A 13,571-nucleotide genomic window follows, 5' to 3' on the forward strand; every position below is an offset into this window, starting at 1 on the left:
GAGACAAATGTATTTCCCAGATGGCAATGCTTCAGTTTTACACATGTCAAGTAAGGAACTTCAGATCAAGAACAGATCTTGCACAGTTCTCAAACTCACAGCCTGCCTAACAACATGAAGAAACCAGCACCTGGCTCCTTGTTCCTATACCTCTGACTTGCCATGGATAATTTTCAGTCTTTAACTTGCCAGTCCTTAACAGAACAGTCAGCACTGTTTTACCCTTGTTCTGCAGAAGGTTAGCTCTTCCAAGTCTTTTTTTTCAAAAACATTTGACCAACTCTTCATCTGATTTCCGACCTGTTTCCAGCCAAAATCAAATGTTCAAAGGAATCACAAATAGATCAACTTCGAGTGTCATGAATATTGCAGATTGGTAGAAGCTCTTCACCAAGAAACCAAATAACTTTTTAAAACCACCTTCTTCCATAGCACAACCCTATGAACATATTAATTTAAAATGTCTACCAGTTCTCAGTGAGCAAATGGCTTCCTTCCCCTACTGTACCTCACCTGACCTATGCCAGTGTGCAAGAGGTATTGGATCAAGTAGATGAATGAGATGTTACAAGTTACCAGGACTGGATGGCCTTCACTAAGGAGTTCTAAAGGAAGTGACACATGGAAGGGCAGATGTGCCAGTGAACACTTGTAACTATCATTACACACAGTCCCTGTGCCAGATGACTGGCAGACCACTGCCCATTCTCATCCACAAAAAGGGCTGTTGAGGGAATCCTGCAACTTACAGACTGATGAGTAAGTTGTCTGATCTCAACGACTGATCTCAATCCCTGGTAAAATTGCAGAGCCTGTAATAAGAGTTATGAGCCTATGGATAGAGATGGACATTTTGGAAAGAATCTACATGCTTCTTAAGAAGGAAAATCCCATCTCACTAACCACAGAGTCTCTGGAAGAGGTGAATAAGCAGGAGGAAAAAGGTGATACATCAGACATATCTGGATTTCAAGAAAGTCTTTGGCAATGTTAAATACTTGATAAGCTAATGTTGCTAAAAAATTGGATTAAAAAGAACTATTAAAAGGTGAAAGCTGGTTAAAGGGTAGGAGGTAAAGCACAAAAAACCCCATTCATTATGACTTGGTGATTAATTGATTTATTAGGCAAACTACCTAACTATCAAATAAACTGGACATATTTAGTGTTACAAAAAAGTAGTTAAAGTAGTTAACTAATTTAAATTAGCTTAAATTAGTTAACTAGTTAAAATTAGTTAACTAATTTAACTACTGTAAGTAAAGTAATTTAAGTACTGTAAGTAAATTTAACTACTGTAAGTTAGTTTGATACCAATCATTACAAGAACAAAAAAAGTGAAGTTATTCTAAATTTTATCACTACTACCTTATTTCCACAGTTCATTTCAAGAACTGACAGAAACCAGCACAATAAATACAAAAAGTGAGAGAAAAACATGTATTTTATTTGTTTTGAGGCAAAAGGAGCTCATCTCATTTAGATCAAAGAAATGGAGAGCAAATGATTGAATCAAGTTTTTAAGAATTTACAGAAAACAGAAAAACCATCTTCATGTTTATCACACTAATAAACAACTGAATTTCCTATGAACGCTCTATTCCTTTAGACTTGGCACATTTTTTTATTGCCCACTACGACACTTCACATCTTTGCTTGTCAAAATGTTATATTACCTATGTAAACATCTGTTTCATGTGTAAACTTCAACAAGTAAATGGGAAAGCCTACTAATTTATCCACCCCCAAAAAAATCAAGTATGGACTAAATATCAAATTAATGACATCATATTCTATGTAATACTGTTTCAACAAGAACTAAAGCCTGTTGAATTCATAACAAAAAAAGATGCAGAAACAAAAAGCAGATGTGCAGTGTCATGCATTAGTGTAATAACATTATAAGGCAATAAAAAAGGTAAATTTTATTTTTAACTATACTTACCAAGACAAAAATCAAGCCTGTTCTCTTAGTTCATTTTGGTAGTGTAGGATTTCTTCTTAGCTCAAGCTGAAAGTGTTAACTTTTAGCATATTCACCTGTTACTGTGTTTGATAATAGATACTTTGGTCAAAATACATGTGGATTTAAATTTTGTGCAACAGTGGAGTTCATATGTTTTTAGTTCAAATTCTTTATGTTGAAATAAAGAAAAACTCTGTTACCAAAGAATCAAACAGGACAAATGGGAAGAAATACTTGAAATTAAATACCCCTAAAATAAACAACACATGAACAGTAATATCTCTGTAGGAAATAGAAGTTCATCAGCCTAAATCAAAAGACTGAGTTAATACTATTCTTATAGGCTTTTTGTTGCTGCTTTGTTCACTTCAGGCTCAGATTGAGTGAACAAAAGTAATCACATGGCAGTCTGGAAAGCCAGACATCACCAAAGATTTCCTCTACTGTTCAATGGGCCTTTGTACTGCAGAGCGTAATCAACCTCAACCATTTTAAACAAGAAACTGAAATCACATCTCAAAGTTGTTGCAAATGATCTCAAAGTAATTATAGCATCACAGTAATCAAAATTACTGTTCTTTTTCCTCTGCTTATAACTTAATCTACTACCTGTAATTTTTACAAACTGCAGTTCACATTAAAACATTTGCTGATAACAAAGCTTTTCTTTGAAAACAACACTGCTTTACATCTAGTCAGGCAGCTTGTGCATATCAGAGCATTCTGTCAAGAGAGACATGGAAAAGGGTAAAGGAGAAAAAAGCTGAAATATGGCTGCAGTTTATCTGCAGAATGCACTGCAGAATTTCAGGCAGCACTTGAGACAGCGAGTTTCTTCAGATGATCCATAAATACTTGTAAGCTGACATCATCAGTAAGAATGGGTGCTCCAGACTCCTATGAAAGAAAGGAAAAAAAGAGAACTGATTATACACATTGTGATGAAAAAGATTTTAAGACACAATATGTTCCATTGAATAACATTTTATAAATTTAGCAAGATCTTAGAAGCATATCATTGCTGAAATTCTAACAAAAAAACCCAGCAGACTGTACATTTACATAAATTTTCATACATTTACATGAATTCAAGCATAAACCACAACTACATTCTCTTCCATTAACACACAGAGCAATGACTTGCTGTATAGCAAGATCTTTACACCAGCCATACAAAACTTGAGAGTTTTTGACAGCTGCCAAATATTAACTTACAAGCTTGTACGTGTAAATAAAATTTCCATGGCACAATTCCTGCATCATTCCTACCTCAGTAGAGCAAAAAGGAGAGAAACAGTAATATGCAAATGACACAATCAACAAATCAGTATCTGTCAGTGAAGCTCAGACATATCAAAATGGGGAAAGGAGGAAACAAATCCCCTAAGGGTCTGATTTGACACCAAGTGAAGATCACCTGGCTTTCCCAAAGAGAGGTGGGTCTATTCTCTCCTGTGGCTCTGTACCACCACAGAAAAAGACCAAAAGCATCTGAAAGTCACGAGCAATCAGATCACAAAAGAACTGAAAAAACCTTTTGGGTGCATTCTTGCAATTTCACAATTCCAAGAAGTTCAAAATGGTCATGTTTCAGTAACCACTTTTAAACAAATTTAACAAAGTCAAAATAAACCAACATTGGCAACTCTGCAAATATTACATAGTAACTCCCTTAAGTCTTTTGAGACCAGTCTACCACTGTTTCCATTTACAGATACAGCAAGAATTCCTGTACAGCTCAACAATTCAACCTTTTCAAAGGTACTAAGCATCCATATTTCCAAATAAAACCAGAGCTGTCGGAACTCTTATAAAGTCTTCCAAAACACAGACACAAAAGTCCTAATGAGGATGCTCAGAACTGGTGCAGGAAGATTTCTTGGATCACTATGATACACAGCCACTCTCAGGGAAGGCACTAAATTAGCTATCACCTGATGGCAGCAAGATGAGATTAAACTTCTACTTCCAAGCTAGTCAAATGCTAAGTCTGAGCTCTCTTATATAAGAATCATAGAATCATTTAGGTAGAAAAGACCTCTAAGGTCAGTGAGTCCAACCATTAACCCAGCACTGCCAAACTCACCACTAAGCCATGTCCCTAAGTGCCACATCTACACAATTCCTAAATACTTCCAGGGACAGTGACTCTACCACTTCCCTGGGCAGCCCATTCCAAAGCTTGACAATTCTTCCTATGAAGAAATTTTTTCTAATATCCAATCTAAATGTTCTCTGGCATATTGAGGCCATTTTTTCTTTCTGTATTGCTAGTCACTTGTGAGAAGAGACCAACTCCTACCTGGCTCCTTTCAGGTAGTTGTAGAGAGTGATTCAGTCTTCCCTGAACCTCCTCTTGTCCAGACTAAGCACCCCCAGCTCCCTCAGCCACTCCTCACAAGACTTGTGCTCCAGAGCCCTCACCAGGTCCATTTCCCTTTCCTGGACACACTCCAGCACCTCAGTGTCCTCCTTGCAGTGAGGGGCCCAAAACTGTACACAGGACTCAAGGTGCGGCCTCACCAGTGCTGAGCACAGGAGGACAATCCCTACCCTGGGTCCTGCTGGACCCAACATTCTTGATCCAAGCCAGAGTGCCATTGGCTTCTTCGCCACCTGGGCACACACTGACTCATGTTCAGCAACTGTCAATCAGCACTCACAGGTCCTTTTTGAAAATTTCAACTGCATCTTCAAACACCAGCCACATAATAGAGACGCACAAAAAGTTTATCATTATTTTCTGAAAATGCTTTCTATACTATTAAGGCACCTGCCTGCTTAAGTTCAAAGAAAATCTTTATCCAGAATATTAAAAACCAAACTAGGCAATTCATCACCTCCTGAAACATGTTTTCAGTGGTGTGGGGGTGCCCTCTTCAGGTCAATGTGGACTTTCAGTTGTGCACAAAATAAAATATGAAACAGTCCAGGAAGGTCATGAGAAGAAAAGAGCAAAACGCAAATCAGTTAATCAGTTTTAAATTTCTCCCAAACACAAAATCTCTCATTTCATAAACAGTACTTGATTCAACTTTTTTTTTTTTCACAAAAAACCTGCAAATACAAGAGCATATTACCTTGAGCACACACACTGCAGTGCCCCGGGGGAGGTTAATACACCATTTCTTATGTTACCCTAGAAATGAATTCTTTTCAGCATTAAAACGGATAGCTACCTTTTGCAAGATGTATCGGACTCACCTGTCCAGCACGAAAAATTATCTTACAGATCAGTTAAAGATTTTTTTTGTATTTACATTAGAAATACTGTTTCATTTGCTTATTAATTAAATAAATAGAAAAGAGTTGTCCTGTACTGCTGGAAATGTGGAAACTTCAAAAAATTCCAGGTAATGTTTAAATTAAAAATAAGACCTTCCAAACTACAGCTTGTGTGTGTACGTTGAGGGGAAACATGATGAAGAGAAGCACTAACAAACTGCTGGTTAGATTAACAACTTTGGAAGCAAAAGACTTTGGGATTTGTGTTCAAATTGTGCTGGACCTGACTCAGTACAAAATTTTCAAGTATTTTCACTCTGGACCTCAGTGCTGTTCACTGCCAGAAGCTTCATTAGAACCAATTCATCCCTATGAAAATGTAGCCTGATAAAACTTACTAGACAAAGTGACTGCCATAAAACTGCTACAGAGATTCCTCACTCATGACTTCAGTACTGTACACCATTTAGCAAAATACTCCAAGAGCACAGTTAAGATGTAGCTTCAAATGTCTGATGCCATTAGATTTGCATGAGAAGATGACACTGCACTAGCACTTACTCACTATAGAAAGTAAATGTAGGTGATCATGGAACACAGATGCAACATTCAAGAATACAAGCTGCCATAGGATGTTTAACTTCTGAACATAACTTTCTTCCTAAAGACAAGAATTGAAAACTGATTCCTGGTCAACCAGGCCACAGAAATTTTGGAAAACATCAGTACACTGGCACTGGTGTATTTGGCAGTTCTTGCTTATAACTACCTTCAAAACTTATTTCCCCTATTGCAAAACAGTCCCTTAGACTTCACGTGTGGAAAGCACTCTCATTTCTAGTATTTTGAAGGTATTGATAGCGATGAGGTCTAAAGCTCTGTGATACAGGTGGACAGGAAGATAACAACACAAGGCTGCAACATGCTGACCTAAAGAGAGGGCCACCAGGAGCAGGTCAAGCAGCCTTTCTAAAGGCTCAGCCAGGTGGAAGAAGCAACACCGAAGTGTTACTGTACTGCCCTTGAGCAATTTTCATCCACAAGACAGCTCAGCCTGACCAAAGCTGCCTAAACCCTCACTGTCACTCATTTATATATGAAAAAACAGACCCACCAATATGAAAATGATAAAGTGGCTGCCCTTTTTACATCTTTCACAGCAGCAACAGGGAACATCTTATTTGACTACAGCAGGTATAAAATTATTCTAATTCCACCGTGGTGTGGACAAGAATATGATTCTACCTTTCAGACAGGCTGATGGGTTTGCTCCTCTTCCGCTCCAAAGCAGAAGCACTGTTTGGGAAGATCTGCATCTCTGCTACTAAGCAGAATGAAACTAAACTTAATTACTGGTGAAGTTAAGCTTAATGAATTGTAAATTGTATACTTAGCTTAATCAACCATTGCCTAGCCTTAGAATATTGAGTCCTAAGGCAGCAAGTGCACTTATCAGTGACTATTCCAAATCTTTTTATCTGTTGCCTCAACAAAATACCTGCTTTTGACTTTGCAAAACTGTTTCAGTGAAAGTTCTTGGAGGGGCTCTGTCAGGCAAACATCAAACCCATAGTCTTAAGACAGCACTATTTAAGAATATAGGCTAGACATCAAAGCAGCCAAACAGAAGCTTAAAACAGTAAACCAGATCATTTCTGTCTGAAGAAATAAAGCCCATTGTTTTCTTAACTTCTGTAATTTTGGTCACATCAGACTAAAACTGCATTTCTTTTTCAGTTTCAAAAACTTTGCATTATTACTTATATGTACATAATGTGCCACTTCACTTGCCTTCTGAAATAGGGGGAAAAAAAATCATGTACACAAGCTTCATCAGCAGATTCACACTCACCTGTCCCCATGCATACATGTTGTTATGAGTCTGAGAGGGATTCACTTTTGAAAGCAGGAAACGAGCCTTTAAAAAAATAAAACCAAGACAAGAAATTGATCTTCTCAAACAGAATTTTCCTGCACTCAGAAAAAAATTGCATATGTATGAAATATGTCATTTCTATTATCCGGAGATACAGACACTGCAAACAGCACCTCTGCAAATAAAGCCACTGCACAGCTCTAATGAAGTGCTAACAACTTTCTGATGCAGCTCAAAGTAAGCTTTTGTCTTTTTCAAGCACTAGCAAAGCAAATGTGAATATCAACAAGACATTAATTAACAAGTTTTTTAAAATGACACCAATAGTAATTCTGCTATTGGTTCAGAGACCCAGACAAGTACTGTCTTTTCTGCCCTACACACCTTACACAGAGAATCTGAGAGTCCAAGGCAGTATGATTAAAATAATAATACATAGCAGGATTCACAAATTAGGGAGAAAGCTACTATTAAATATCTTGTTCTGTAAAAGCTTTAAGAGTCAAAACATTGATTTGCAATCTATGTATATTTTAGCAGAGAAACAGATGTTTACTACCAAAGATATCTCACAAAATTACTAACATATCATTTCCAAGATTATACAATATACACTTCACCATACCTGGCTTCCTCCATGCTCTGTATCAATGTATCTGGGCATTGGAAATCTGGAATGGAGAATTTCTTGGGCATCATCTACTGGAGCTTGTAGCAAGTGGTGGAAATTTTCATATTCTGGCATATCCTGGTACCCCGACTTACGCCACTGTGCTATGGTCTGGGGACAGGGGAAAGAAAGTTTAGAACTGATTCACCAAACTTTCTTAGAGGATACACAGGTCTTTTCAGAGGAGAATGTGCCATTGCTGGCCTCTTTTCTATCACTCATCCCTTTCTGCCCTATAGTATGCAAGTTAATTTTAAAAGCCAAGATGTGCAGGTAACATGCTATTACATTTTTTTTTTCAAACTCTTAATGATTTGTGGTCTATCTGTATTTCCTCTTATTACATCATCTTTTATATGGCAAATATTTTGTTTGGAGGAGGCCAAAGATATTATTTACACTTCTCTAATAGACATGTCTATGACATATAAGAAATAAGTATTTATACTGATACCTTTCAGAGTCTGTAGCACAACATCCCCACCCTCTAGGAGTGCAGGTGGCTGCTCAAGGTCAGCTCACTCACACAGGCAGCTGCTAGGAAAGCCCTGGAGGGACCCTCAGCAGGGGCTCCCCCCTCCTCTGCTTGGCAGCTGCTTTTAAACTGAGGGTCTCATTCCTGGCTCCTGCCTGAGCTACATGCCTGGACCAGGCCATGTACCTACTGATCTGGACCCCCCCAGAACTTGGAGCTGCCTCATCCCCATCAACTTGTCTGGTGATCTGGACTGAAGGCTGACTCTGGCTACAGCCCACAGCTGCTCTGCTTGCCTTGCTCAGGTACAGTGGGGACAGGTCCTCAGTGACAAGACCCTGCCTGCCTTGCAGTGATGCTCAGCCCCTGTTCCCCTTCCCTCAGGGAGAAGCCCACCACTGCTGCTTACTGACAGCACCTTACAAAAATGAGGTAATATTCTGCTACTTAAGAAGTGCTGAAGTTTAGTAAATATTTTTATCAGTGCAGCTATAAGGACATAATCCAAAATAGTATTTTTCAAATTCTCAGCTATGAACCGTTTACAGTTGCAAAGTAGTAAAAAGCAGCAGCTCAATTCCTCCAGGGAGGCAGAGCAGTAACAAGTCACAAGCACTTTAATTTTATTACTAAGGAATGTCTATCTACCAAAATGCCAGGAGCAGCTCCATTCCTCCAGGACAGTACAGACAAAGGGTAACTATAAACTTGGTGTTCTGACTACCCATCCCTGAAGAACCAATTTAAAGGTCTAAAATAAATGAGTGAAAAGTGGGGAGGAGGGGGAGGCAGGGTATAACACTCTCTAAAGTTGAAAAAATATTGATCTAAAAAAATACTCTGCATATTAAAGCTAATTCATCTCAAACTCGTCATAAGAAACAGGACCAAGATGTCAAGTCATGTCAGGTATCTGCATATAGACATGTTAAACTACCAAACTACAAACACAAACTAGGACTCTGCCGTCAGCCATGCAGATGAGAGGGTCAAGAACTGAGGTGCATGAGAACTGGAGCCTGACTTCCAGTGATTTCCATAAGGTAGCACTCTTACAGAAAAGAGTATTTGTGTAAGAAATAACAACTCTTACCTCTCCATGATAAATAAGGATTTGGAAAAAGGTGTCCATAAGGAGAATGCGATCTGGTAAAATGCTGCTGCTATCCAGAAGAACAGGCTAAGATTTAAAAATAAATTAAAAATTATCAACTGATGCAGAACTGAGCAATCAGATGGCATTGCCTTATTTTTTAATCAGCAACTTAAGAACTTTTTCAATCACTTACTAAAGCTCCATATTTGCTCCTTTTCATGTTACACATCTGCAACCCACACAATTTCATTCTGAAGTTATCCTACCTGATTCTATATCTGAAACTTCATGAAAGTAATAAAAAATTTATTCAAGAGCTGAAACCCCTTTCATTATTATGCACTTTAGTAGTCTTTCATGTACCTCTGTATTTACCCATACAATGCCATTAATTTGAATTGTATTTCAATGCATAAGGATTCAGCAGTTATTCAGGTCTAAGATTTTTGTGGGTTGTTTGGGGTTTTAAAATCTTGTTCTTGCAGCATATTATTACTGTGCATATATATCCCCCAATACTGTATTTAGTAAATACTCATGATTTATGAAATCTAATATAAGGTTTTCAGTCACTTTTTTAAGGGTATTGACACTGTATTAGTGCTATATAATTTAACTGAATCAGTATTACTAGAGATAACAAAAATGTTAACTATTCCAAGAATCAAGGAAAAATATTATTCATTCTACACTGAGATATCAGTTCCAGTTGAATCATATTTATCTCTCAATCACCAATGGAACTACTTGGTTTTCATCCATGCGAGTCTTGCAAGCTGCTCTTCACAAACCACCTTATTACTTTCATTTGAACTCCACTTATAAAAGTCTTTTTTTTATATCCTCATGAATAATCTAAAAAAAAAATTCTAAAACAAGTTAAAAATACAACCTGCCAAGATCCTTGACTACTATGTTTGTTTTCACTGCCTCACTCTCTTTTTTGTAACAGACTACTTTCGTTATTTGCTGACACAAAGAAGTGCTTGACACTTCTTTCAGAAGCTTCTTGGAAGATCAGCTTTTTATTTTAGATTCATACAGAATGTGCCATGACAAGGTCAGCTGGAAGGTTCTGTACTAAATCTACACATAATGGGAATCATATTAAAATTAGAAGCTTTGGATTAAGGCAATAAAATCAAGGAAATTTTGTACATTTAAAAAAAAACCTCAACTTTTCTTTCAGGCAGCAGTGAAAGTACATTTCTAAATAAAATCATTTTTGTTTGTTTACATTACATCCTGGCTCCACAAAACCAAAAAATGCTCTCAAAAACTAACCAAAAAGTACCATCCTTAGATTTAAAACATAACCTCTTTACAAAGTGACTTTTGTTCTCAAGACTGCTACATCAAAATTCTGATATATGCCTTGTTCATAGCTGCTTTAAATTAAATGAATGTTACTTCTCATACAATAAATTTGAAACCAATACATTTTATAACATTTAACAGTGAAGACAGCAATCGCCTTTTTCTCAACAAAGCACCTTTTAACCCACTATGGAGTTATTTTACTGATACCTCTGGAGGTCCATTGAAAGAGTAGGCATAAAGAATTGGCTGAACCATGATAAGTGACTGGGTTAGATCTTGACGCATAAAATGGTGACGATAGTAGGAGCTCTCATCCGGACTGTTGTTAAAAACTTGTAAGAAAGGAGATCTTCTCAAGTGAAACATGAACTGCAAAACAAGAACCACTTTTTTGAACTTTGACAGATCAAAAGGATAGTTGTACAAGGAGAGAAATATTTTCCACAAACTGCATGATACCAAGGCCACAACAAAAGTGAATTCCAACTCGTTTAACATTTTGAATCTCTATAGGCACCTTTGCTAGTTTTTACACACTCCCATGACAGGAAGAGAGGTATCAGAATGGGTAAACCTACAAAGCAGCTGTGAAATGATTCCTTTAAGTTCTACTGTTCCTATGAGGGAGGCTGCTGTTCTACAACTAAGTAACTCATAGCACGTGAACAGAAAAAAGAACATTAACCCCAGCAAAGTCCAACTATGCTAGTAAAAGCATATGCTTTCATTGCTGAAACAAATTCTCCACCTGCTGATTCAATCACTACATAACACTTAACACCTACAGGCATATTAACATGTAAATGAAACAGAAATATCATGGAAGTGCATGAAGAGTCCAAAAGTGAAGTATCTGGAGCTATCAGAAGGGAGAAATTTATCAGAAAGGATTATTGGCAAAGAAACTATTCCAAGTTTAATACAGTCAAGATCAAGTCCTCTTCACAGAGAAGTGTCTCTTTTCTGGTCAGTATCATAAATTATATGGGAGAGAAACAATAAGCAAATCCATTTATTTTCCTCATGTTGTCTGAATTTCTTCATTAGAGCAGCCCTTTTAGAAGTGTCATTATATGAATTACAAATTCAGGTGAGATAAGGATTTCATTGTAGGAGAAACAAAAAATATACATGGTTACATATTTAACTGTAAGGGCAGAGGACAAAAGGGGACACAGCAGCACAGACAACAGAAGTGATTCTCCTAATGCCAGACAGTAGTTAGGGGCAGGGGGTCTGCTCATCCTGATATGCCTTATTGTACTCAGTGCTACAAGGACTCTTTCTTCACTGAGCATTCTCTTCCATCCCTGTAGACAAACCTGCCTATAGACAAACTCACCTGTGGATAAAGTGAAAATGTTTCTGAAAATCTGAAAGAGCTTGGATCATCCTTGTGATATTCTCCAAATTTCTGACACTGGAGTAAACAAGAAAGAAAATCTACATTAAGAAATATACTTACATGGTCATGCCATTAACAGGCACAGGACTTGTGGTGCTTGCAACTTTGAGAACAGAAACCTAGCAAAAACACTGACACAAGTTCTCTTTTTAACAAGCAGTGATTTCTTGCATATGAAGCTTTAAGAACTTTGTATGTTGGCTGTTTTTCCCTCTAAAATCACTAAGCAGACTTAGATGAATAAACACCCCCAAAGAAATTGTTTAAAATTAAATTATTAATAACTAATTACTTACAAATAAAAATTAAAATACATTAAAAACACCAGACAGAAAATTGAACCTTTCAAAATTTTAAAAAAAAAAATCCATATGGTTTTCTAGGTACTTTGCCTCCCTTTTTTTTTTGCTAAAAATATTTACTCTACACTATCATTACAGACAACAGAAAGTAGAGAAAACTGTAATTTCTGCTAATCACATGCTAAAATTTCTCTTAATTCCTGGCAATTACAGTATGTTGAGGAAACAAATAAAAATACATGAAAAATAAACTAAAAATACACCTGCTCTTTTTTAAATTTAAAATATAAAATCTTTGTTAATTCTGTATAACTTCACGTGGAAATTAAGCATTCAGTTAATTTTTTGCTGTTATTTTTAAAGAAACTATCACTGAACAGTAGTCACTTCTGTGTCTGCAAACAAGAAAGCCATCTGAGTCACTCAGTACAGCTCATTTTACCAGTCGTATAAGCTGTCTGTCCAGCCACCTCAGCACATCAGGGCCCTCCTCTGTCTCTGCCCTGTACACTGCCAGTCTAGCCATGAGAATCGCAGCAGCTTCCTGGTCAAAAGATGCAGCAATGTTTTGAATCTGGGTCTGTGCATCTGCCCAGCTGCAAAATAAAAATACAGGGTTTTGCATCACAGTGAAAGGAAAAAAATCCAACCTCAAAACATCCCTTCAAAATTAAGGCAAAGAAACCTTAACAGTTAACAGTTTAACTAACTCATGCTGAAGCTTCAAAAAATCTACTAGGCAGATACAATGAGCAGCCTCCCAGTTAACCATTCTTTAATTAGAAATGTTCCTTATTTGTACAGATGCCATGCAACCAGTGAAATAAAATATAATGTCACTAATAGAACACATACCATATTTTTTTAAATTAGTGCTGAAAGGTTGCTACAGAAAACACCATCCACTAATCTAATCAGACATTCCCACATAAACAATTTTCTTGTGCACTTTGCTAGTTCTTTTTAATTTATAGAGTAAACTATTAATTAGACCTTTCATCAGTCACCAGGATTCTACTAATACAAGTTAACAACTAATTAAGTTAACAATATAGTCTTTCCAACAATTAGAGCAATGCTTTTTTTCAATAAACTGAATTTTCCATCGAATTAACCAAGCAATGATTTCCTTCAGCTTAGAGTAAATAAATGTCACTGCACATTGAAAAATCTCTTCAAAATATTAAACATCGTGTCCTAAAATTGTGAAGTATATTGAATCAAGGAAACTGCAGG

At 36.9% G+C, this 13,571-nt stretch overlaps 1 protein-coding gene across 1 annotated transcript in view; it reads right to left on the reverse strand.

Annotated features, from left to right (window-relative positions):
- Positions 1-1,426: 1,426 nt before the first annotated feature.
- SEC23A (SEC23 homolog A, COPII coat complex component) overlaps positions 1,427-13,571 on the reverse strand; it is a 28,297-nt gene continuing 16,152 nt past the window's right edge. Inside the window, exons 14-20 of the mRNA XM_038138774.1 lie at positions 12,778-12,931; positions 11,971-12,048; positions 10,836-10,997; positions 9,306-9,392; positions 7,693-7,848; positions 7,044-7,109; positions 1,427-2,863 (exon numbers count right to left, since the gene is read on the reverse strand). Of these exons, the coding sequence (XP_037994702.1) occupies positions 2,774-2,863; positions 7,044-7,109; positions 7,693-7,848; positions 9,306-9,392; positions 10,836-10,997; positions 11,971-12,048; positions 12,778-12,931 (793 nt within the window). The 3' untranslated portion in view covers positions 1,427-2,773. The remainder of the gene's footprint in view (positions 2,864-7,043; positions 7,110-7,692; positions 7,849-9,305; positions 9,393-10,835; positions 10,998-11,970; positions 12,049-12,777; positions 12,932-13,571) is intronic.

The sequence above is a fragment of the Motacilla alba genome, chromosome 5, assembly GCF_015832195.1.
Source record: "Motacilla alba alba isolate MOTALB_02 chromosome 5, Motacilla_alba_V1.0_pri, whole genome shotgun sequence".
In the NCBI taxonomy this organism is placed as follows: Eukaryota; Metazoa; Chordata; class Aves; order Passeriformes; family Motacillidae; genus Motacilla; species Motacilla alba.